We start from the raw sequence: 25,379 nt of genomic DNA on the forward strand, positions 1-25,379 counted from the left end.
TAACCGTGGCTTCACAGGGCGGGGGGGGGGGGGTGGTGAGGTGGCAATGGCTGCCTTGGCAGTGTTTGTTGTGATGGTGGTGCCGGTGGCACTGATTGTGGTGGTTGTTCTGCACTACAAACCCGGCGACTCCGATATGGTTGATGACTACACAACCAGTGTCTTCGAAGAATGTCAAAGCCAGCAAGTGTGATGTTTGGGTCTCAAATGAGGTATTTATTCTGAACGTCCACGTTGCTCCACTCTGTTGCCAGCGTTCTTCTGAGTCTGGGCGAGATTCTATGATGGTGACGGCGTGATCCCAGAAGGGGCTTCAGTCAGCAGCAAGAAAACTTTGTTGAGGTCACGTTTGATCGGTAGGGTCGTTGTCATTGGCAAGAAAATGTGTGGTGGCGGAATTATTCGTCAGGATATGGAGCCAGGCGATCGGCGTCAGTTGCAGTGTTTTTGTTACGATGCACATTGTGTTATTCAACAGTGCGTCAAGCAGTATTGCGCACGAGCTCCCCGGACCAGGCTAGAGGGCATTGACTCTGCCACTGAGTGGATCAGTGAGGGGGTGTTTTCGGTTTTGCTAATGACAGTCGGTGACATCTTGTTTGCTCTGAAGTTCAGGGGGATACACTTTATAACCTGGTGAGAGCACGTACTTGGACCCAGTGGCCGGAGTGTTTTGCACACTGAGCTATGACCTCTATTTAATTACTTGATATCGCTCCATCGGCGGCGCGTGATATCTGAATGTGTCCCGGACATGATATCTCCGCTTCGCTATCCGTCGCTGAACATTGTCATGAAGTATAATCAAGGAACCCCGCCCCATGACTGACATGGTGTTAGTTTCAGGTTTTCAGTTTCAGTTTCATTTATTTGGTATAGCCCTATGAGCCATTCGGCTCTTGAATCGGGTGCAACCGCAAAAAAACAAAAACATGAACAACAAAACATCTTAAAGTGACTATGCGCAAACAGAAAAATCCAGGAAAAAACAGCAAAAACTTCCAGAAAAGGCACCGTATACCAACGCTGTGTGCAAAAATCCCAGTGGTATGCAAGTCAAACAACAAAAACAACCACAAGACAACTTAGATTAAAGCCATTAGCCTAACTCCGTACTACAAAACAAACAAACATGGCCAAACCAAAAGGAGACCATCCAGCAGTGGATTACAAAAAGGGGTTTTATTATTATTCAGAGATCATTGAAACCAGAGCTCTATTCTTTTTTCAAGGGAGAACTGTCTCCAAATAAACATGTCTTACCGCAAACGGATTCCAGAGTGGAAACAAAATTCAAAACATGAAAATAAAAAAAAACAGGAACAATGCAATTAACTAGGAAATGCAGAATTTAGAAACGGCATCCAAAAATATTCAAAACAGACTCAAACACAATACAAAATAAACTGCGTATACAGTATACATTTAAAAACACAGTTAAAAAATAATCGTACTTTTGAGCCCTTTATCAATCCACTGCTGGCTGAAGGCATCTTACATGCAGTGTCGGTCCTGGGCGTCGTTTGACCATACTTCACCACCCTTGTAAAGTGCATGTCGGTGAAGCAAGGTGGGAGGGGTGGCCCAAAACAGATTTAAATATCACTCGCCACTGATGCCAGCGTTGGCCAGGAATAAAACTCATGGCACATTGTGTTCACTACTCTGCGACTGCTCAACTGAACACATTTCCTTTAACAAGTGAAAATACAAATTGAAGAAAATATAATATTGATCTCAGTAGCAGTAGGGATGCTGCCCGTGGTACAAAGGTTCGCACATTGGACTTCAAGAGGTCGCCAATTCCATTCGACCTCCCGGTGTGGGATTTAAAATAATGTGGCAAGTTTCTTAAATTCCCCCCTCCACCATCCCTTTTGCCTCTGTCCACCCGACAATGTAAATGTGTGCACCATGGTCGATCGGCAAGCCGTGTGTGGCCAGGAAGACTGTGGGTATTCCCCACCTCTTGCAAGAGGAAGTGGAGGTCAAAATTCACCACCCTCCCCTCCCCCCCGAGCAGTGGTTCTCAAAGTGCGGTCCTTGGACCACCATCAGTGGTCTGCCACCGTCCTCCAGGTGGTCCGCATGGCTGTGGTGCTTATGCAGCTTGATCCAGACAATAATCACAATGTTTCCATAATAGAGGTCGTTAACCCCGCCGCCACCCGACACAGCCAATTAGTAAGGTTTGTCACGTAAACCCACATCTACAATTCGAGTAATGACAATGTTTTTATTCCTTTTGTTTCGGACATTGATTACGATTTTACTTGTGATATTTATTTAAAAAATAAAGTTTGGTAAACTGCCCTGATTAAACTACCCTAACCCTAAGATCTAAATGCCCCCCCTCCTCCTCCCCCACCTTAATTCTTTTTTTTTATATTCCGGTAAAATTAATAATTTTATATTCCTTGTATTTAGAGAGAGAAGTGAATGCATTTTGTCACTCGGAGTGGAGCTGGGGGGGGGGGGGGGGCGGGCTGAGTGGTCCGAAGGGCTACAAAAAGTTTGAGAAACAACTGCCCAAGAGGGACTCTCCCTGGAGCGCTTGCGGAGACTTTTCCGGCCCAGCAGTGGTGTAAACACGCAGTTGCAGCAGGGCGCCTTCGCCTTTCCTATGAACGAAACAAAATTGAAAAGATGTCTATGTTGCTGTCAATAGAGGAGCCCACCTCTGCGCCGCGCCTCTCTCCTCGGGCCCTCGTCACGTCGGACCCGACGCACGGCTCGTTCCGCGTGGCGTGGAAACACCCGGGTGGCGGCGCCGCCCCCCTGCGCTACCGTCTGGAGTACGTGCCCAAGAATGGAGGCGATCCGGAACAGGTACTCGCACACAACAAGGATGAAGATCCTCCCCCCCCCCCCCCCCCCCACCCGTGTAACCTTAACAGACGGTTGGGGCAAGCGCTGTGAGCGAGTAGCACTTATGAAGGTTGGAACGAGGGGTTGGGTGTAGCCGGCACCACGCCCGGCAGCCTTTGTCTCCCCGGCGGCAGTGTTTACTACGCACCGCACCAGGTACTCATTTGAGGCTGAGTCGACCCGAAAACGCACCGTAGAACTAAACAGCCAGCACTGCTGCGAAAACCTGTGCAGCAGGGTAACCAGGCATTGGTGTATTTTTTCACACTCTGCAACAAATCCCACCTGTAACAATACAAAAGGAATAATATTACTTTTGGACACGTGCACACTCAGCGTTCGCCATGCACAATAATTAATGACTTCCCAACGCTGAATGCATTGTTAGCACGCGAGAGAGAAGCTTTTGGTTCTGCGGGAATTTTCCATCATCATACTCCACAACGCGAGCATGAACTGAACGTAGGCGCCTGTCTTGTCGTGGACCGTGCAGAGATTTGCACGCCCACCGATTTTGGCAAATTGCCCTTGCGCTTGTCGGCCGAGCACACATTCGCTCGATCGCAAGTAACTCGCGCGTAATCGATGAAGCGTGCACGGCAATTGTGCGTGGCGATCGTGAGTTACGATTGTGAGTGGCGATCGTGTGTGGAGATCGTGAGCGCTGATCGTGCTCGGCGATCGTGAGTGGTGATCATGAGTGGTGATTGTGAACAGCGATTATGAGTGGTGATCTTGAGCGCTATGATGCAACCCTGATAATCGTCGCATGCGTCATCAAATGCCCCTTTTCCATTGGCAAAACAAGCCACGCTGGTGCCAGTGCTGAGCCAGCTCGAGGCACAGCTCAGGAGGTGGAAATGTTTTTTTTTTCCACTGCACAATCCGAGCCGTACTACTGACATCGCGTGACGCTCACGCACACGCACACACGTTGCAGCGCCCCAATGATCTGCTGGATGCCATTTTTTATTAATGTTCTTCAGGTGTCATGACATCACACACACATTGCACACGTGACTAGTCCCATCCCCAGCCCAGCTTGGCTCCGTAGCATGGCTTAGTTCCGGCGGGCCTTTGCAAAAAGCCAGTGGGAAACCACCTGTACCGCACCAGCCCCGTGCTGGCGCATTTCGGATGGGTATAAGTTCGTCGTGCGGTTCCCGCCACGCAAGGCAAGCCGGCTTCCCTAGCCGCTTCTGAACGCGCGCGCACCCATGTGCGCACGCACGCAGACATGTGCGCGCAAACACCCCCTGCTTCATCATCTTCAAGGCCAGGGCTGCCGAGGAATGGCATCGTGAGAGCGTGCCATCCTTGGGGAGAGGACATTCCATGAGCTGTCCCGTGGCCGTAAATAATGTCTGGCGCGATTTGAAAAAGCAGCTCCATGTGTACCGTTGTCGTGCGGGTTTAAAAAAAAAACTTTCTAACTCAAATCTTGACTTAAAGCATTCGTGACTGCAGGAGTTAATATTCATTGGGTCTTTCAGTAAAGTCACGTAGATAGGTTCAAAGAAAACCTATCTACGTGACTTTACCGAAAGATAAAAAAAATACGTTTCTAACTCACTCCGTAAATTAAAACATACACACGAAAAAAACATAATTACCGACGATGAAATATAAGGTGTGTATTTGTAAATGATATCTGTTCAGCCTCATGCAGTTGAATTTTGTAAAGGCATTTAGTGAAGGAAATTAGGGAGGCTGGTTCAGCGGGAGAGGGGATGGTGACTGAACTAACAGCTAATATAAGCACAAATATGCACACACACCAACATACATGCTTATGAACGCACACACGTATATATACGAAGACGCTCATTCACATTAAGGGTGCCCCCTTTAGACTGGATGGACTGTTGGAGGAAATTGCTGTCAGCGAGCAACAAATGGAGGTGAGGTCAGGGACAAAATCTCCGAGTCAACGCCGTCTCCTCAAGGTTCTGTCGTTAACCCCCCCCGACCTCCCCCCCGATAGGCTCTCGGCCTACATGGTTTGACTCGGTTCAGGTTCAAATACAGGCAGTCGCCAACTTACGAACCCACGCCCAAACGAGTTTCCATAAGATGTTTATTTTTAACCATTCGACTTGCGAACTGAATTGCGGAACTATTCAGGTCGGAAAATGTGCAAATGTACAATATTTCTTATTATTTATGAGTTTAACAGTGCTTTCCCTTTTTGTTGAACCGCAACTTGTTTTATAACACTGACCTACGTTAATTTAAATACAGTACATTATTGTGCTCCAACTTATGAACCGTTCGACTTATATGAACGGGTCTCAGGAACGGAACCCGTTCGTAAGTCGGTGACTTCTTGTACTGGTTGCCTCGAGTGTACACAGCCAGGCACGGAACTTGATGTACTGGGATCGAACTCAGCATTACTGGGGCGCCGCGGTTTCGATCCCGACCCTGATGCCTGCTGTATATTTGAAGTTTGCATGTTCTCTTTCCCTGTGGTCGTGTGGCTTTTTCTCCGAGTCCCTTTTTTTCCCTCCACATTTATAAACATACGTTTTTAGTATTTTGCTACTGCTATAAATTTCCACATAACCCACTTCCTTGGGCTATTATTTGCGACCAGGTCGCTTCTGAAAAACATAGCTCAGTGAGCCTTACTTGGTAAAATACAAATTGTTAGTAATTACGACGTGATAAGCACCATCTCCATGTCCACGTCCATGCCCTGGCCTTCTCCCGCACATACCCGTGCTTGCACACAAACACGCACATGCAGACAACACAAGTAAACACAGACACGCATGCTCTGGGACCAATCAGCTCCTGTTTGGCACAGTTCATCGTCCAACGCACATTTATAAAAATCGGTGCATGCGTTTTTTTTCCACTCCCATCAATAATAATAAATAGGATGTTTTCTGCCGCGATTGTGCAAGACAGAGGGGTGTGGAATGTTGCTTGATAGTGGAGAACACGACGTGCTGCCGCGTCTGACCATAAAAAGCCCTGTTTTGCAATTGTCTCGTCGGCTTGCCTTTGACAAAGAGCGGTGGGACAGAAAAGGGCGGTAGTGGAGACAGACGCAAACACAACCCTAGGACACCTTTACTTTGTGATATATTATTGTACTTATCATGATTGCTGAGTAGAGGTACATCGCCTCATTTTGCCAGGCAGTCAGCAATAAAACAGCACTTTTCAAGTTACAATAGATAAAATAGTTAATACGTTTCTTGAATTGAGAAAGGCTATAAAACGATTTGAAGGGAATCCCAAAGTCGAGGAGTGTGCAGAATAGTGTGTTCTCACCTGCAAGTACGGATGAGGTGAAACAGTCCAACTGGTAGTTCGACATCTCAAATTTGGAGGAGGTATTTACAGCAATCAAACTGCTGCGGCGCAATGGTTAGCGGCGCACTGGACTTGCAATGGTGGAGGTTGCCAGTTCGATTCCATCTCCCAGGTGCGGCGGTTGAAACAACGGTGTGAGTTTCTTAAATCATCCCTCCTCACCACCTGTGTCTACCCAGCATTGGTGTAACAGGGCTTCACACTGCAGTTAGCCAAATCTGCAGGTTGCGTGTGGTGAGGAAATGTGTGGGCACTCCCAGCTCTGGCCAGCTTGGAAGCATAGGCCAAATTCCCTCCAGAGGGGCTTTCATTACCACCCTAATGGAGGACCTTGCACCAGTAGCGGCCTGTGGTAAAATACGTGGTGCGCACTGTTGGCTGAGGGCAACCGAGGGCAGGCAGGTGCGCGTGTGCAACGTGAGGTTGCACGAGCAAACCTCCACCTCATTAAGGGAAGAATCGGGTGCAGACGGGGTCGGCCCGGGGTTACACGCTGACACCAGAGGTGTTGCGACAGAGAGACGTGCGATAAGGAGTGATTGATGGCCTGACAGGCGCCAGCCTGTCTAGCCCTAAAGAGACACAAGGGAGGAGCTGGATAATTGGGAGGAGGATATAAGGAGGCGCGTGAAAGCAGAGCGGGAGTTCGGGTTACTGGGACCAAGGTGAAGAAATCTTGCCACTGCCGCTCAAGCCAGGGACGGACCTCAACCCTCACGAGTCGCCGGGCGGGTGATGGCTGCTCCCCCCGCCCGGATCGGACGAGTGAGTGGGTCTGAGGGAACGTAGGCGAGGGAAGCGGCGCAGAGTGAGGGAAGCTGTGTGCAAGCTCTGTGTGATTGCTGCTGTGTGCAAGCTCTGTGTGAGCGCTGCTGTGTGCAAGCTCTGTGTGAGTGCTGCTGCGTGCAAGCTCTGTGTGAGCGCTGCTGTGTGCAAGCCTCTGTGTGAGTGCTGCTGTATGCAAGCTCTGTGTGAGTGCTGCTGGGTGCAAGCTCTGTGTGAGCGCTGCTGCGTGCAAGCTTCTATGTGAGCGCTGCTGTGTGCGAGCTTTGTGTGAGTGCTGCTGTGTGCAAGCTCTGTGTGAGTGCTGCTGTGTGCAAGCTCTGTGTGAGTGCTGCTGTGTGCAAGCTCTGTGTGAGCGCTGCTGGGTGCAAGCTCTGTGTGAGCGCTGCTGCGTGCAAGCTCTGTGTGAGCGCTGCTGCGTGCAAGCTCGGTGTGAACGCTGCTGTGTGCAAGCTCTGTGTGAGTGAAGCTGTGTGCAAGCTCCGTGTGAGCGCTGCTGTGTGCAAGCTCTGTGTGAGTGCTGCTGTGTGCAAGCCTCTGTGTGAGTGCTGCTGTGTGCAAGCCCTGTGTGAGCGCTGCTGTGTGCGAGCTCTGTGTGAGCGCTGCTGTGTGCAAGTTCTGTGTGAGCGCTGCTGGGTGCAAGCTCTGTGTGAGCGCTGCTGCGTGCAAGCTCTGTGTGAGTGAAGCTGTGTGCAAGCTCTGTGTGAATGCTGCTGTGTGCAAGCTCTGTGTGAGCGCTGCTGCGTGCAAGCTCTGTGTGAGCGCTGCTGCGTGCAAGCTCTGTGTGAGTGAAGCTGTGTGCAAGCTCTGTGTGAATGCTGCTGGGTGCAAGCTCTGTGTGAGCGCTGCTGTGTGCAAGCTCTGTGTGAGTGCTGCTGGGTGCAAGCTCTGTGTGAGCGTTGCTGCATGCAAGCTCTGTGTGAGCGCTGCTGCGTGCAAGCCTCTGTGTGAGCGCTGCTGTGTGCAAGCCTCTGTGTTAGCGCTGCTGTGTGCAAGCCTCTGTGTGAGCATTGCTGTGTGCAAGCTCTGTGTGAGCACTGCTGCGTGCAAGCCTCTGTGTGAGCGCTGCTGTGTGCAAGCTCTGTGTGAGTGCTGCTGTGGGTGAGCTCTGTGTGAGCGCTGCTGTGTGCAAGCCTCTGTTTGAGCGCTGCTGTGTGCAAGCTTCTGTGTGAGCGCTGCTGTGTGCGAGCTCTGTGTGAGCGCTGCTGAGTGCGGAGCCTCGAGTGCGGAGCTGCTGAGAGGAAGAGCTGCCGCAGGCAGGTCGTCGAGGTGTAAAGTAGATAAGGGAGGTTAGTCAACAAAAGTGACCATATATACAGAGATAGGAGTGCCTACAACTGGTGCAAGAATAGATACTAAAGTGTAAGCAGGTGACCTGTAACATCGTGTCTGACTGAGTTAATTTACAAGACACTACACAAGCAATTGCAGGGCTCCACCTTTACCTTCCTATGAACAAAAACGAGATACAATCGAACAGATTCCATCTTGGAAGAGTTGGAAAAATACCCTCTAGAGGGGCTCTCTAAAGCTCCCTCTAAGTGGAGGCTCTCACAGCAGCATTGGCGGCATAAGCAATTTACCTTTTAACTGAAAATTATTATTTCATTCATACCAGCGCTGAAAGTGAAACGAGTTAAAATGGAACCTGAACGAATTACAAATGAAATTATAACAAGCGCTGTCATGAATGTGCAAAGAAATAAAATAAAAATAAAACATCGAGTAAAACATTTCCTGCGCTGAAATTAAAATGAGCAACAAAAAAACGTCACCGCCTTTATTTATTTTTAAATCACGGCTTGCTCAGTTCTAGGCCCAAAGGCCCAGGGGTGTAGCAACAAAGCAGCACCGTTGAAGGTGTAATTTGGAACGGTAAATGTGCGTTTCTTGAATCGAGCAAGGCCACGTACAATAACTCGGCAAATAGATGACGATGGGAGGCAACTTTCAATGTGAGAAACGAAAACACAGATTAGCAACTGAAACAAAACCACAACAACTTGTTCGAGTTAGCCGTGACTTTTGACACAAACTTCCCCTTGAGCGGGAGAAAACCAGATCTTTTATTCGCCGCAACGTTGCGCCGGACCGGGTAGCGACGCTTTAGGGCGCCGTGTCTGCTCTCGTTGCACTCTGCATAAAGAAAGCTTCCTTTTGAGAGACCACAAGCAAGCTCCCCCACGAGCGTCGCCACCCCCCCCCCCCCACCATACGTTGAAATGAACGCATACTGTTACTATAAAGTCTGTAAACCCTCGCCTTTCCCCCTCCCCCTGAGGAACGGCTTTGGCATTCTCTTGATGTGTCGAGAGTGTTAAGGTTTTATTTGGAAGGGAATGGACTCATTTCGTCAGTAGGAAAGACTGTTCCTTGTTTTTTTTAAATGGAGGGGGGGATTGAGTTGAGGGTCTTGTCTGTGTCAAATAGCCGTGCCTCAGGAGTATTAATTTCCATCGCGCAGTCTCTGCCAGCTCTGTGAGTTTTGCCACCGTAGGCCGAGATGCGGTGATGTTGCGTGTGTCTGATAGAGCTGTGATGATTCACTGCCTTCCCCCCGCCTCCCACTCCCCTCCACCGATACTCTGGCGATTCGGTGAATAGCCAACATTCAAGAATCGGTCGGTTTTTTTTGCATTCTGGTGAATATCACGGCCACGAGTCACGTGATTCCCATTACATACACACATAGGAAATGCTGCCCCCCGTATTGAGTCGAGGGGTAAATAAATTGCAGACCTTTTTTTTGTCGCGGTGCACGCATCCAAATGCCTGAAAATTCCCAGAAACAAACAGTGCTATTGAAGGTGTAAGGGATAATGGTCGACATGTTTCTTGAATTGAGCAATAATATGACAATAATTTATGAAGAAAACAACGATGGAAGGGAAATCAGTCGTCAAACCTTGTCCTTTTAGTTACAGCCTTTTGTCAATTAGCTGTTTAATGAAGTCCTCCCCATGCCCTGTCAGTCGTGAGGTTTATTTGACCATACTTCACCGTATTTAACAGTGTTGAATGGTAAAGGGGTACCCAGAAACCGATTCAGATGTTCCTCACCACTGATTTTGTCCATGGTCGGGAATCAAATGCAGGTCCCGGCCACCTGAATTCAATACCCAGCCATCAGTGGCGAGTGGTATCTGAACCGGTGACAGCCTCCAACCCACAATTACCAGTCATCCACCTGACGTGACCAACATGGTGTGGGGGAAGATCTTCATGCAGCGGCGTATTGACAGGGGACTGTCAACGAAAGAGACAAAGTTAAACAGACCGGAGCTGTTGGCGGAAAATAAGGAGATGCAAATGCAAAGGAGAGCCAAGAGGCTCCTCGGGCGGCTTTAAGGTCACAAACCTAAGGGGGGTGAGGTCAGGCTGTTTCGGTGTAAGGTTGAGCGGCCTGGGTGAGAGGCAGGAGCCTTACGGACGTGGCTCGTGATATAGGCTTAGAGGTTTTGGTAGAACGCAGGGTTTGGGACTTGGCATCCGTGGATGAGGCCGGATTAAACTTAAGGGGGGGGGGGGTACCTGGGGCCATTAAAGTGTTTGGAGTACCCCTCTTTGTCTATTTCCATTCCATTGGCTGTTCTACCGCCGCCCTCTCACTCGCGCCCTTTGCTTGCGCTGCTTCCCACTCGAGGTCATTTAAGGGGGGCGGACCTTCCGTGGCCTTTCTGGAACAGTCTCATTTCCGATATGAGGAAGCCACTGGAACTCTGCACTTTTAAATGATCTATTTTATTTCGAACTATTATTTGGGTTTAGTTTTTTTCTCCTTCCCCCGCACCTCTGATGAGCTACGTACGGTGCGAAATAAGTTCAACATACATACACCCATGCCCAATTCCGCCTTGGTTTATTTAATGAATCGTATTTAAATGTGATGTGTGAATTATAAAGCTAAATCGAACTTAAAACGAGCTGAACAATTTTAATTTCGGCCCATAACTAGTAGTAATACGCAGCACAGTGACTTAAATTACCAATAGGATTTCCCCTCATGCTACAGTGTTACATTTAATGGTTAACACGCTGGACTGGCAATCCAGAGGTCACCGCTTGATTTGATCTCCTGGTGCAGCAGTTGAAAATATTGGGAAAGTTTCTGAAATCTTCCCACCTCTGTCCACCCAGCAGCATAGCCAGGTGAGCAGGTTGTATGTCGTGGAGTGAAGTGTGGGTATTTGCACCTCTTCTGAGATATCTCGGTAAAGTAGAATACTAGGCCAAAATACCCTACAGCAAGGTCCCTAGAACTCCCTTAATTAAGAGGCCTTTCTACCAGCAGTGGCATTAGTAATACATTACAGGCCTGCACCTTTGCCGTATCTGGGGGCCCCTCAGGCCAAGAGTAGGAAGCAGTTAGAGTTGACAGCTTTCAAACCAAATGTTTGGTAATTTAGCGACCATCTGGAATGTGTGATGCTGCACATTTGATTTTCGTTGCCTCTATTACGAGATTCAGGCCAGGGTACTTGCAATAACTCAAAACAAATTATTTGCAATGAAATTGGCATAGCTGTAGCCTTAAATAAAATATGTCATACATTTATCCAAGAAAGCTTGTTTGAGTCTCGACTCTTTTACATGGGGGGGGGGGGGGGGGGGCAAATTCTTCATAGGTTATATTCACACCTGGAATGTCTGGAGAAATCCACGCATGTGAGGGTATAAGCAGCAAGGCAGGCTGGCAGCCGAACCAAGTTCGATTCCTCCCTCAGGCTACCATCGGTGCCGAGTGATATCAGAACCAGTCTTACTTTCCCCCGCTACCTTAACGGACCCACAATGACCAGCATGGGGAGGTATAGTTGAAGAAAAAAACCCCATGACTGACAAAGCATGAGAAGGACTTTATCGATTTGGCAGATTGAAAATGGCGGGAATATAGATAGACTCGTAACCTTCTTTCTGTACTGACTTCTGCAGGCCACCGTGCAGTTAACCGGAAAAGTGTAATAAGTTTTAACTTTTGTCTTGTTATGGCGGTTTCACTTAAAATCCTTCGGCCTTGTAAAAGCGTATTCAAGCATTTAGACCGATTAGGTAGCCTTTACTCGTAAAACCCATGGCGAAGGTTTTTCGCGGTCTCGTAACACAGCTCGAGTGTAAATGTTTAAGCAGCCCGGCCACCTGTGAAAACACTTATTTCACACACACACACGTCCACACGCGCACACACACGTGCGCGCGTATTCCCTAGAATGACCAAAACTACCAAATTCCCATCCATAATCGAGCATTTGCACACACACACGTACACAATTGTGCCTCAAAGGAGCATTACGTCTTGGTAATTCTAACCTGCTTTCTCAAATGAGAGCGCCGAGGCAGGAACTGGATCGTATATATACCCATGCACAACGCTTATCCCTGCGAGGAATAGAAGTACATTTACCTCTTAATGTACCTGTTGGGGTTCGAACGCGCTGACAGCAATGAGATTCACACGTGTAAACGCTCACATGCATGCGCACAGGCAGGCAGAGGCACACTTACGTAATCCTTTGGGGAAAATTAAATCTAACCTCCTTTTTCAGATCCAAACTCACGCATGCATGCACGCACCAACATGTACACACACACATACATCTGCACGCACACGTGCACTTACGTGCTTATAATTCACATCCTCCCCCCAAAAGTTTCCAGATTTCAACGAACACATGTAAGACAAAGACAAGGCAAAGGTCCCCTGTATAGCATTTAACAGACTGTTCAGGCAAGTGCTACGAGTGAGCATCTATGTCAGGCTAGCACGGCACACGAGGGGGTGAGTGGTCAGGACCACGCCCGGCCACTTTTGTCTCCCCAGTTCAGATGTTTATACACCACATCAGGTACTGTGCCGATTTAAGCCTGAGACGACCGAGGGGAGGCCCAAGACCAATTTAAATATTCGCCACTGTCATTGGTCGTGAGCGGGAATTGAACTTGGGTCACCGGTTTTGTAGTGCAGTGCGCAAACCTCTGCGCCACTGGACCCTACACAAAACACACACGTGCGTCCACACTTTCCCTTGCATCGAGACTCACACATGCATGCATGCACCACCAGCACGTACATACAGATGCGCGTTCTCACGAATTTCATACTGAAACATCACATCCTGTCCCCCAAAGTTTCCAGATCTGAACTTACGCTTGTAAACACATACACACGCACACAGACGCACACAACCGATCATTGCCATTGCATATTTGCACACGTGCACATTTCAAAACATTTAGGCGCACTGCATGAGTCGATAGCCTCTCACGGAAAAGGAGGGAAAAGCTGACGGAACATGCAGTACCTTTTGCGAATTGTAATTAAGGCTCAGACATAACCAGGCGGAGGTTTTTGATGAACCACTCCCTACAATCGGCAGGGAAACTATCCAACCAATCGCAAACGAGCCGTTTAATTTGGACTGACGCCTCCACAAATAACGGCGCATAAAGTGCAGCGACCCCTTGAAAATGTGCGCGCAATTTTATACGTTTTGGCCTGATGGGTTGAAGTAATAATGATAATAAAATAACCGTAACTCTCTACCCCTTTGTTAGTGGCCAAATGGCCGCAGGACACTCTTGAGAAAGAGCCTCGGGACTCAACGTAGCATTCCCAAGTAAACAAAGTTGCGTTTCGTGTCATTAAACCCCGGCGCAGTAAAATTGTCCTCCCTCTTTATCCAGGGAGTGGTAATCATGCAGCAGCGGTTCGTAGTCTTTTAATATCGGCCTCCCCCCTGTGAGCTTGCCACACATGGCGGTGAAGTGATTACGTGTAAGCAGGGCGATCCATAGTGGGGTGGGTGCGGGGCCTGGGACAAACCACACCGTGTAGACTCCCCTCCGACGCCTTCAAACTAAACCGGGAGTATTACATCTGACACCGTGACGTCGTGGCATGCCCCCCCCCAAAACGCGGGGCCCAGGGCGGTCGCCCAGATTCACCGTGTACCCTAGGGATGGCACTGCATGTAAGAACCGGTATCTTCAAATTCGTGTACGGTATCCATTCAGGTCACTCAGGCCAAAATACACAGAGACCACATGTCCACGCCTCGCGTAGACACCGTGTTAGTTGGGCATTTGTTTCATGTTGGGTGTTAGTGATGTGAGTAAGTTATATGTGTCGTCTTGTGTGTTTTGTGTCAGTGAGGCATGCGTGTCATTGTATGTTAGCATGTTTTGTGTTAGTAAAAAACATGCTAACATACAATGTTATGTTGTGCGTTTTGGCACCGCAATGTGGCACTGACCAATTTCTCCTGCAGCCTGCGCTCCCCCTGGAAGGCTGTGGTCCACAAGTTGAGAACCACTGATATTGGTGTCGTGTGTAATGCGTTCACGTGACCTCCTGATGATCCTCGAATTGATCACTACCCTGAATTGTGACAATTCATCAGATCATTGAGTGAGTGAATGGGGGTCTGGGGTGCCGGGGTCTTGAAGCCCTACACCCTCACTTATTCTTACACACTTGATAGACAGTTACCGTATTCTCCGGACTATAAGACGCTCCAGAACGTGAGACACTCTGCCAAGTTTTTATAAAAATACAGGGGGGGGAGGGGGAAATATTGTCCTGTAATCCAGAGAATACGGTATTAACGCCTGGAATTTAAATTGTCAAGTGAAAGAAAACTTTTGATTAAGACACCATATTGGTTGGCAGCATACTTCTTTGAGGTCACAAACGTGGCTGAAAAACTCATCTCCTAGTCCCCAGGAACTGCAGTCTCAAGTCAAGTGACCTGTGTTCCAACGAGGTTAACCATACTTAAAGAATAAGCTAACGAACTGCGGTGTATATATATAAAAAAACTCATTTTGCAAATAAGAGAACTGCTGCTGTCCCATTCGTTCACTCATTCATCACGCAAAGTCAACGAAGGACCGTTGCAGCCAAAACGTGTGACTTCTTGTGACAGCATTCGCATCGACTGCCCGTTGCTGCCCACACCATTGGGTGTCACGGTTAGCACACACTGCACTTGCAATCCGGAGGTCGGCAGTTCGATTCCATCTCCCCCGACGCGGCAGTCGCCTCCGTCCTCCCAGCAGTACAGACGGATAAACACACAGCTGATCAGAAGGTCGCGTTTGGTGGGGTAAACCGTGGGTACTCCCACCCCCACCACGATGCCTGCGCAGCGTGGTGGGGAGTGCTTCAAACACCCTCTAGAAGGGGCTGCCTAAGAGCTCCCTTTACTGAGTGGACACGCTTCTGCCAGCGTTGGTGTGCGCAATCAGTTGCAGGGCTGCTCCTCTACATTTGTGAATGGGCACTGGAAGGGAGCTGCATTGTTTGAGGATTTGTAACGTTTAACATATCTACAGTTACTCATATTTAAATGTGGGTTACACTGACATGAAGTCAAGTACACCCCTCAAGACTGCAATCATTACTTTAATTTTAAAAAGTTGATGCTTCTGCATGTTGGGTTTTCCTGCAATGCATATTCCAAGGCCTTCGATAGATCTTAATAAATGCCCGTCGTTACAAATTATGCTCATATATATCCTGTACCGGGGAGGAAGCGGTGACGCAGTAGTTAGCGCACCGCGCTATGAACCCGGTGACCTCCCTTTGACTTGCAGCTGCGATTAACATCAGTGACGAGCGACACTTGAACCGGTCATGGGCCCTCCCCACTTAATCAGTCCACACTGTGACCTGCGTAACAAAGTATGGTCAACACAACTCCCATGACCAACGCAGCATGGGGGAGGCATTCATCCAGCATTGGATTGAAAAGGTCTGCAAAGTATTATGCATTTACAATAATAAAATACTTCGCCGAATGTGCGCACCGCAATATAGACCACCTGAAGAGACTTGGCTTGAACAGACAGATTTGCGCACGACATGAGTGCTTTATTCACAACTGGTGGAAAGGCTGAGATGTCTCCGTTGCAATGGGCCATTGGAGCGTTGCATGTTTTATTGGTAACTTCATGGAGGCGGTTTTCGCACGTGGGCTTTTGAGCAAAAATAAGGGCACGTAAGTGCAATCCGGCTTCACGACACCTGGCACAATTTGGTAACTCGGTTATCAGATTACCGTGTTTCTATGGGAATCGAGCGCTCAAGTCGGAGCAGATTATTTAACGGAGGGAACGCATTCTGCTCGGACGTGTTCCCTCTTTTGGATGCCACGCCATCGTTAGTCTCGACCGGGTGGCGGCTCTGGGAATCAGGCCTTCAAACCCGAGTGGATTATCTCGGTGATAAACGCCTTAACCACCTGGCCACTCTGTAAACCAGTTTCGCAGCAGCCATCCAAAGCCCCCCCCCTCCACCTCCCCGCTGCTTCCAATAACTGGAGCGACCGCAAAGACCTCCCTGGTCTGCGCACGTCTCAACGCTCCAACGTGTGTTTTTGCCTCGGCACTCTACGAGCCGGGCTGACCCTGCGGCCCGAAAGGGTTAAAAAGTGCGCGCCTCCACCGAGCGGTTGCAGAGCAGTGGTTAGACAGTAGCGGCTGGACGATGGGAGGAAATACCAGCAGTCTTATTACAAACATGTGTGCCCAGATACGCCCCTACCCCAGGCCCTTTTCCTGCTCTCCTCCTCTCCTCTCCAAACCCCCCCCCCATCCCCACGCCACTCCTCACACTTGGAGCTGTCCCTTCACAATTCATGCTCATCCCCAAGCCAATTTTTGCCTTTTTTTTCCACTTTCTTTCTGTCCCGCTCCCTTTTTTGCGAATGTTGTAAGGCGAGACGTGACGGCCGTGATTCGCGCCGCCCCGCCACGAACCTGCAAAATCCGAGTTCGAATCTCGGCCACAGCCTGCAATATTTGCGAGTGATGTCTGAACCGGTTGCCGGGCTTCCCCTAGATCGACTCAACCTGAATATGCGTGCACCTGGTGCTGCGTTTAAACATGAGCAATGGAGAGAAACAAAGCTGGCCGGGCGTGGTGCTTCTTGCCGCACCGTCTCCTCGTGGGCCGTGGCGGCCTTAATAGGTGCTGGCTAAAAGCACTTGCTCCACACTTCTTCCTGGCTTTTATGGGAGATTCTTTGTCTTTGTTTCTTTATGCCTGGGAGGTTGCGCTGTAATGGTCAGCAGACAGCTCAGTTGAGTCTCAACGTCTGGGTTCAGTTCGTGGCCGCGCAAATCCGTCTCCGGCACTTGGCATCTGAACCTGTCCTGGGACCCCGCTAAGTTGACTCAAACTTAAATGTGGTGCCTGTTGTAACTGGGAAGACGAAATGCTCTTGGGTGTGGTGCTGGCTATGTCACTACAGCCTCATTCAATAGGCACTCACTCACACCACTTGCGTGCAAATGCGATCTACTCTTGAGAATGCTAAACGTTGGGTGGGGAAAGGATTTTTGGCAGTTGTTTTTCGTACCTGTTCCATTCATGGGAGTTGGTTGACCGCACTGCCAAAGCAGCACGGAGAAATGCATTCTCAGACTACACCTAGAAACAGGAAGGTGTAGATCGGTGGAATTAATGCATTTTGGAGAAATGATGTTTACTGTTTGAAAATAAATATTAGGTTGGCTTGGGCAGCACACTTTGAAAGGAGAGGCACGGTGGCCAATTTATGACACTGGTGACCAAATGAATGGCTTTCGACGAACAGAGCGCGCCAAAGAGGATGTCTGCCGTGGAGGTGGTTGCGATGACATCAGCTCTTGCGCAGGAGCGGAGGTGGATTGTGCCATCGCAATTGCGTGCTGTCAACTCCATCTTCATGAGCCAGGTCTCAAGGCCCTTCCCTTTTTGTCCCCCGCTCAGCCTCAGCCTGGCTGGCTCTCCGTATAAAGCATTAATTTGTCCAGTGTTCCGATAAATCATGGTTACAATCGGGACGATAATGTAAAAAAAAAACATCCTGCGTATTAGAAAACAGTGGTGCAATGGTGGTAATGACAATAACAACACTCATGATGATTCCAATAATGATGACGATAATGATGAAACTGATGATGATGATGAAAATGATGATGATGTGAGTGACGATGATGAAATCAACTGCTGCATAGGTGCAGGGTGGATCGTTAACATCGCAAGGTTCGTGAGAGACGACGACAGCTCGAGGGGGAGGCCTTCATCCAGCAGTGGATTGACGGTTGATTGACGACGACGATTTGTGTCCGCGCGAGCAGAAGCACGTGAACGGCTCCGTGCTGCTGACGACGCTGAAGAACCTGAAACCGCTCACCGAGTACCGGGTGTCAGTCTTCGCTGAGTACCCGGCCGGGGACAGCGATCCGCTCTCCGGGACCGAGACCACACGTGGGTACCGCGCCTGGCTACGGCCGATGCTGCCTTGCCCCAGCCGCCGCCGTTGGCTGCCTGCCCCTGTTCAAGGCCCAGGCTCTCGGCACCTTCTGTTTAGAACTGCCCTTTTCGTTTATTTGGAACTGCTTTTGTGTTTAGTTTGTTGTCCTTCCCCCGCGCACCTCCGAGGTGTGCATGGATGCTTGTTGAATTTATTTAGCGCTGTAGCCATCCGTGCTAATTGGAGGTGTGGGGGAAGGACAACAAAGTGAACAGAAAAAGCAGTTCAACAGAAATACGTTTTCAATCTAGATTTCAAGGTGAATTGTTCCAGTGGCTTCCTAATATCAGAAGAGCGTTCCAGACGGCCGCAGAAGCGCACCTGAAAGCGTGCGATGCAGTGACCGTCTTTAAATGATGATGATGAAATCAACTGCTGCCGATTAGCATGGTTGGCTACGTGCGGTGCGAAAGCAGTTTAACATACACACATGCAAGTCTGTAACATGTGTTTGTGATGCGTGGTTTATAAATAACAAGTCGTGCAGCCCAGCCCGGGAACCCACGCTTGCATTACAAGCGGCCTGCGAAGGCTCACCATTTAAACGATTCCGCTTATTTATTAACCAGCGCGTTGAGTTTTCCCCCCTCATTTATGTAATAGTTACGTCTATGTGTGTGTGTATATATGTATTTATAAGGCGGCCGGGTGTGGTGCTGACCACTCACCCCTTTGTGTGCTCTGCTGACCTTCATAGGTGCTGCTCAGTAACAGCCCTTGCCCCAACATTTTCTTAAGGCTATACGGGGGATCTTTGTATATATAATTAAATACATGTTTTACTGTATTCTCCGGATTGTAAGAGCTTTAAAAATATATATACTGGGTAAACAAGTGTTAAGATAATAATTATGATGATGCACTTTAACCCTCCGTCCCTCCCCCTCTATTCTGACGTCTTATTACCTGGGAGGGATGTCTGTGTGATGTGTGGCCAAATTTGTGTAACTTTATTGACACCGTGCACAAATTGGGAGAGCGTTTTGCTTTCCTGAACGTCTTATAATACGGAGAACACAGTATTCTTGTACACAGTTCATTCGTAGAGTCACTCAACGGTAGGTCGGTCGTTCTTGTCATCTGCGCCATTATTATGGAACTCCCTTGCCCCCAGCGGTCTGTGCTGTCGATTCCCTGCCCCTGTTCAAGTCCAGGCTCAAGCACTTCCTTTTTTTTTCTCTCTGCCTCTGTCTATTGTCTATAACTGATGTGCGGTGTGTTATTCGCTTATTTCCCCCCCCCCCCCCAGTGATGCAAATGTCCTGCTGTTTCACACAGCATTTAGACAGTGTATATGCCCAGCTCATCTGGCAATGTAATTATATCACTCTCAACCCGCCAGGCATGTGCTACCCCTGCCATAAGCCACGTGTCTAACGTTAAACGATTGCACAAACCAGTGGCGTAGCGTGGTCGGTAACGGTCCTGGTGCAAGGGATGAAAAAGGGAGTCCGCTGCCCAAAGTTTGCCACCGCCCCCTCTTCATAGCCCGGCGGCCCTGGTGCCCCTTTGACCAGTGGACCACGGTGCAGGTGCACCGCCTGCACACCCGATAACCTCGCCGCCGGAACTCAACCTTTATCCTATCAGGAGATGGAAAGTAAAAAAAAAACTCAGGCGAACACCATGGGAAACAGCAGCAGACTTGCCTCTGCCTCCAAACGTAAACACGTCCACCGTTTCCGTAGGTCGTCTTTGAGATGCAGCCTCGTTCAGAAGTCTCATTCAGAAGCAGAAGCAGTGGTCCTCAACCATGCTGGTGTAGGAGTTGGAAAAAATAATTCAGCGAACACCATGGGAAACAGCAGTAGACTGCCTCTACCTCCAAACGTAAATACGTCCACCGTTTCCGTAGGTCGTCTTTGAGATGCAGCCTCGTTCAGAAGCAATGGTCATCGACCTTGTTGGTATGGCAGCCCCCCAAACAAAGGCCACTGGTCCCCACACACTCCTGCCCTTCCCCCACCCCCTCCACCCCAGCCCCCACAACACCCTCCCCTCCCAGGTTTCTAAGGCCACGATATACAGGTCACGTGTCCAAGCTTGGAGTCAACGTGGTGTTCTTGTGTTTTTGCGTGAGTTAAGGCAGGTGCTGCATGTTGTGTATCCGTGTGTTTTGTTGCCACGATGTTGCACTGCCATTCCCTGTGCGCATTCGAAATTTCCCCCTGTATCCACGTCGCAGACAAGTTAAACGCTACGAACACTAAAACGATTCAGCTCCCAACACCCATCCGCGAAGGTAAAGGTGTGGCCCTGCAACAGCTCGCTCACACATTGTGTCCGTGGACACCTGTGAAAAAGAGCTTAATAGCTCATCGGATTTATCCACTATAGATAAATATTTTCATCCTGATTCTGATTGGTGAACGTGTAATCGTTGTTTCCCCCAGTGGCGCTGACGGTGCCCCGCGCCCTGCGTCTGTCGGACGTCACCGACGCGAGCATGCGGGCCACATGGGAGCGCATCCCGGGCGCCATCGGCTACTCGCTGCTCTACACGCCAGCCTCAGGGGGGGGCAGTAAGGAGGTGACAGGCGATGGGGGGGGGGTGAGATGGAAAGAGGAACATGGATCAGAGAAGATGCGCTGATTAATGGCACAAATTCTAAGACATTGGGAAAAGTGAGTGGGGATTGGGCAGGACGCGTCGCTAGAAGGGATGATGACGGCCAGTGGTCACGAATAATGGCGCAGCAGCAGCCGAACGCGTAAAGTGTCCCGGAGGACGTCCGTTGAGAAAAATGGAGCAATGGAATCGGCTCGTGTGCAGGTGCTAGGTGGATTATTACAATTTTAGGATCGTGGGAGATGTAATGGCTTGGGGAGGCCTTCATCCAGCAGTGGATTTTTCTGTGGCTGATGTTGTGTGTTGAGAAAAGCCTGTTGAGACCAGAGGTCTCGTTTTCGAGGAATTCGCGGGTCCAAATAATTACATCATTCATCATAAATTCTCGTGCGGAAATTTAAAACACGAAGCTAAACATATTAGCAGGAAGCATAACTGCAAACAGTTTTTTTTTTAACGCATGTAGCAGCAACCAAATTAATGAAGTTGCCAAGATGATGCTGGTTGCAACTGCCAGTGAAACGTCGTACCGAATGGTTAAACATTGCGAATCGCTCTCTAACACACATTGGTGTGTTGGAGCAGTAATAAATTAACGTGCCTTTGTTTACGCAACAACTTTATTTATTTGGCTACGTCGTCGTCGGTTGGAGGCGGGTGTACCACACACATTGGCAATTTATTCATGCGACAATCCCATCTCAAAAATCAATAACGAATAGATTTCTAGAGTGTGCTACAGGGGCCTAAAATTCACAACCAAACACGCCGCTGTGTTGTCACATCCGTAGGCGATGACGTGCGTGCACTACGAGCACGTTGACTTGCGTGCGCGTGATGCGCGCTCACATCGCGCGTGCCAGTTGAGTTCGCGGACGCGTCACACCCCGGCCCCCCCCCCCCCATGCTGTGCATGCAGGTGGACGTCGGGCAGGACCAGGAGGAGCTGCAGCTGACGGAACTCCTCCCGGGCACGGAGTACACCGTGTCGCTTGTTGCCCGCTACCCGGAAGGAAGGAGCGAACCCCTGCGCAAAAAAGAAAGCACTCGTGAGAGACACCACAGACAAAGATCCCCCGCCCCCTTTGTCTCCCTAGTTGTGGTGTTTTTTTACGCACCGTAACCAGCTACTCATTTTAGGCTGAGTCGATCCTAGGTGTAGGTCCAGTACCGGTTCAAATATAACCGCCACTGTTATTGGTCGTGAGTGGTAATCGACCTCGGTGTCGCCGGCTTTGTAGCGCAAGCACGCCAACCACTGCACCACCGCCGCACACGCACTCTGCCTCGCCGCCACATGTGCACAGCAGTGCGGCCATCCTGCGCAAACACGTGCTGCTAGAAATATTTGAACTGTCACAAATTCAATCTGTTCTGAATGCTGGTCTTGTAACAGCTCCCTCGTAGGGAGTTTTATCAGTCCGTGAGCGTGCAGACGTACAGCCGTGTTTTTATTTTATTTTACCAAGCCCGATAAGGACCTTTCCACACTGCACGGACCATGGGGGTCATTTTGACATACTTCACCTTGCTGGTCAGCCCTGGTTTGTGAAAGCCAGCAGCATAGACGTGAAAGCGCAGTAGAGTACGTGAATGGGATTTGTTGCTGTAACAGTTCACCCTCTGCTCTCAATCCTGAGTTTGTGACAATTAAATGAGGCTCTCCCTTCTTCTTCATTCCTCCTGCATTCCCTTCGAGATTTCCCCAGCATCCATCTCCACGTGCTCATCTCTGCCTTGTCAAGCACTATTTCTCCTTTCCTCCGTCAGTGCTCGCATCTCTGCACCGTGTAAAGGGACACTGTAGCTAGCACCGTATCTAATACTCCCTCGCCACATCCCCTCCATGTTCTGTCTGGTCACGCCACACGTCTTGTACCCACGTCCCATGTCCTGCGTCCCATGTTTTGTGTCCCACGTGCCCATGTTCTGTGTCCCATCTCCTCCCGTGTCCCTCACGCTTTTTCCTGTATTTCGTGCACAGTGCCGGCTGTGACTCGTTGGCTGCGCCTGTCGGACGTGACCCACAGCACGATGACCGTGTCCTGGCAGCCGTCGCGACGGCCGGTGCAGCATTACCGCCTGCGCTACCAAGCCGCAGGCGTCGACCCAGAGGAGGTCAGAAGTTACGGCCAGGGCAGGGGGGGTCACGACCTTGTGCTTCTTCCAGGACAAGAGGCCAAAGCCACCCGTGTCAATCTGTGGTAACTTCGGTTATCCTACGATTGGACTTGGCCTCGACCATGGAAATGTGGGATTTCCACCAATGGCTTAAATTGGTTCGCCTATCGTTGTCTTCTGGTGCAAGTTTAGGGCACGGACCACGCTTGCGACGAACACTGTCGGCCTAAGCCAGAGCTGCGCCCTTCCACGTTTCACACGGGCCACCGTGACCGTGCGTCTCCCTGAGGAGTGTCCGCTCCCCCCCTCCCACCACCCTTGTGCCGCAGGTCCTTGTTGACGCGAGCTCCACTTCGACCGTGCTGAAAGACCTCATCTCCAACACTCGCTACAACGTCACCGTGACGACCGTGATCACTCAGGGAGACATTGAGCCGCTGACGGGGGCCGAGACCACATGTACGCGCGCGCGCACACGCATATATATTTACGCGATCTAACCCAAAAACCTCTGTTATAGATAATATTGGTCGCGAAAGCATACGTATTAAACTGCACACACACAAAGACAAAGATCTCCCATATGGCCTTTTAATAGACAATTGTGGAAAGTGCTGTTAGCAAGCACCTATGAAGGCCGCCACAGCACACGAACGAGTGGGTTGCCCAGCACCACGCCCGGCCACCTTTGTCTCCCCAGTGGTGATGTTTACACATCACACTATAGTGCTTGTTTAAGGACTGGTTCAGATATTTGTCACCGATTGTGACCGTGATCGGGAATGTAACTCGGGCGACGGGGTTCATAGCGCAGTGCACTAACCACTGCGCCACCAATCAAATGTGACCTATCTTTAACCCAGTCGGTAACACCCCTTTTCCACTAGCACCTCTGAGTGGTACCAGCGCAGGGCCATCACGGTAGAGGTGTTTTTCCACTGGCCATTTGCCGATCTGAGCCAGAACCGAACCGTGAAACGTTCGCCTCGCAACACACCCGAATCTCGCTGGGGGCTAAGCAGGGCCACGGGAGAGGTTAACCATTTTCGTCATTGCACGTGACGTCAGCTGACTGGCTCGGCCTCTAAAGTGGATAAACAATCTGGCGCCTCTTAAGCCATTGCCACACTTGCTGGCTAGGCACAGCCCTCCACAGGGCCCTGGCACGGCTCAGTTGTAGAGTGGAAAAAAGGGCTACAGCTCTCCCGGCTAAGTGAACTGCTGTCGTGATGGTGCACTTGTGTGGCTCTGTGGTTTGATTGCTCCACCCTGCCTGTGGTCGGGGGGATTGTCACGACAGTGAAGAGCCCCCCTCCGAGGAACATGCGCTTCTCGGAGGTCAAGAAGGACTCGTTCCGCGTCACATGGGACGCGGCCGCTCCCGACGCGCAGCTCTACACCATCCGATGGGCCCCGCGCGACGGAGGCCCCTCCAAAGAGGTGCGCGGCACCAAGACCTCAGGGGCTGCTCTGCCAAAAAACACTCACTTTTTTTCCCCTTTTTTGTCCCCAAGAACCCAAAAGCACAACGCAGACATCCGAGAGGGAAACAGATCACGATTGCGTAACAGTCCAGAGCAATACGCCCTCAAATAGGTGATCTACTGGAAGCACTTGGGCTTACCTACCACCATATTGCCAACAATTCGGGAGCAGCTTATTTTCAGGGGTGGGGGGGGGGGAAGAGGGAAGAAGGGGAGGGGCGGGGACACTCAGTATTTTAAATCGTAATGAACCGCATGTGTGGCCACACCCGGCTTAAGCGGGAAGGCAAAATAGGCAGACGCCCAGGGCGGAAAATTAGAAGCGGCGGCAAAATTACGGAGGTGGCCACGGATGGATTTAGTGGGCAGCCACCTGTGCCAGCGACTTGAGAATGTGGAAAAACTTAACCGTTTTTTTTTATCGTGAGAAGGCGGGTTGGAACGATAACACCTTTTCCCGCACCGCATAGGTTTCTGCTCGTGCCGCATGCTGTTCAGCACGATGTCCGACGTTTCGCTCCACGTGCCCCGGGGATTCGTCCCCGGGGAGTTGGTGAATTTGATTCCTGAAGAATCACCCAGAACGTGGAGTAAATCGGCGGCTGTTGTTGCTGACCAACACGTGGTACAACCCTAAAACACAATGGAGAGCTACTCTTCCAACAGCAGTAATTAACATCCTGCAGGTGTTGGTGGCCAAGCCAGTGAGATCATTGCCACGTGTTTCTGAATTCACGCTCTCATTGTCTGCGTTCACGTGATGTCACGCTTGCGTCTGTGTGTGTCCCATGTGTTCCTCGAAACGTTGTTTCGGATGTTTGGAGAAGTATGGTCAGGCGCTCTGGGTGTTTTCCACTCGTCCGTGCATTTCCTATACCTCCGAGTGCCTGTCCACCTGTATCTGGGTGGTCCATGTCCTCTGCCTGTTTCACC

General features: G+C 50.0%; 1 protein-coding gene across 2 annotated transcripts in view; it reads left to right on the forward strand.

The window, feature by feature from the left end:
• Nucleotides 1-25,379, forward strand: part of LOC116951651 (collagen alpha-1(XII) chain-like) — a 137,779-nt gene that overhangs the window by 62,840 nt on the left and 49,560 nt on the right. For both annotated transcript variants that reach the window (XR_012946754.1, XM_032970446.2), the window contains exons 22-28: nucleotides 2,669-2,829; nucleotides 18,097-18,226; nucleotides 20,666-20,802; nucleotides 21,761-21,890; nucleotides 22,826-22,959; nucleotides 23,292-23,421; nucleotides 24,263-24,402. Coding sequence is in view for 1 of the 2 variants with exons in the window: in XM_032970446.2 (XP_032826337.2) it covers nucleotides 2,669-2,829; nucleotides 18,097-18,226; nucleotides 20,666-20,802; nucleotides 21,761-21,890; nucleotides 22,826-22,959; nucleotides 23,292-23,421; nucleotides 24,263-24,402 (962 nt within the window). In the remaining variant the exon portion in view is untranslated. The remainder of the gene's footprint in view (nucleotides 1-2,668; nucleotides 2,830-18,096; nucleotides 18,227-20,665; nucleotides 20,803-21,760; nucleotides 21,891-22,825; nucleotides 22,960-23,291; nucleotides 23,422-24,262; nucleotides 24,403-25,379) is intronic.

This window comes from Petromyzon marinus, chromosome 43 (assembly GCF_048934315.1).
Source record: "Petromyzon marinus isolate PM22_M1 ecotype Great Lakes invasive population chromosome 43, UKy_Petmar_22M1.pri1.0, whole genome shotgun sequence".
Lineage (NCBI taxonomy): Eukaryota > Metazoa > Chordata > Hyperoartia > Petromyzontiformes > Petromyzontidae > Petromyzon > Petromyzon marinus.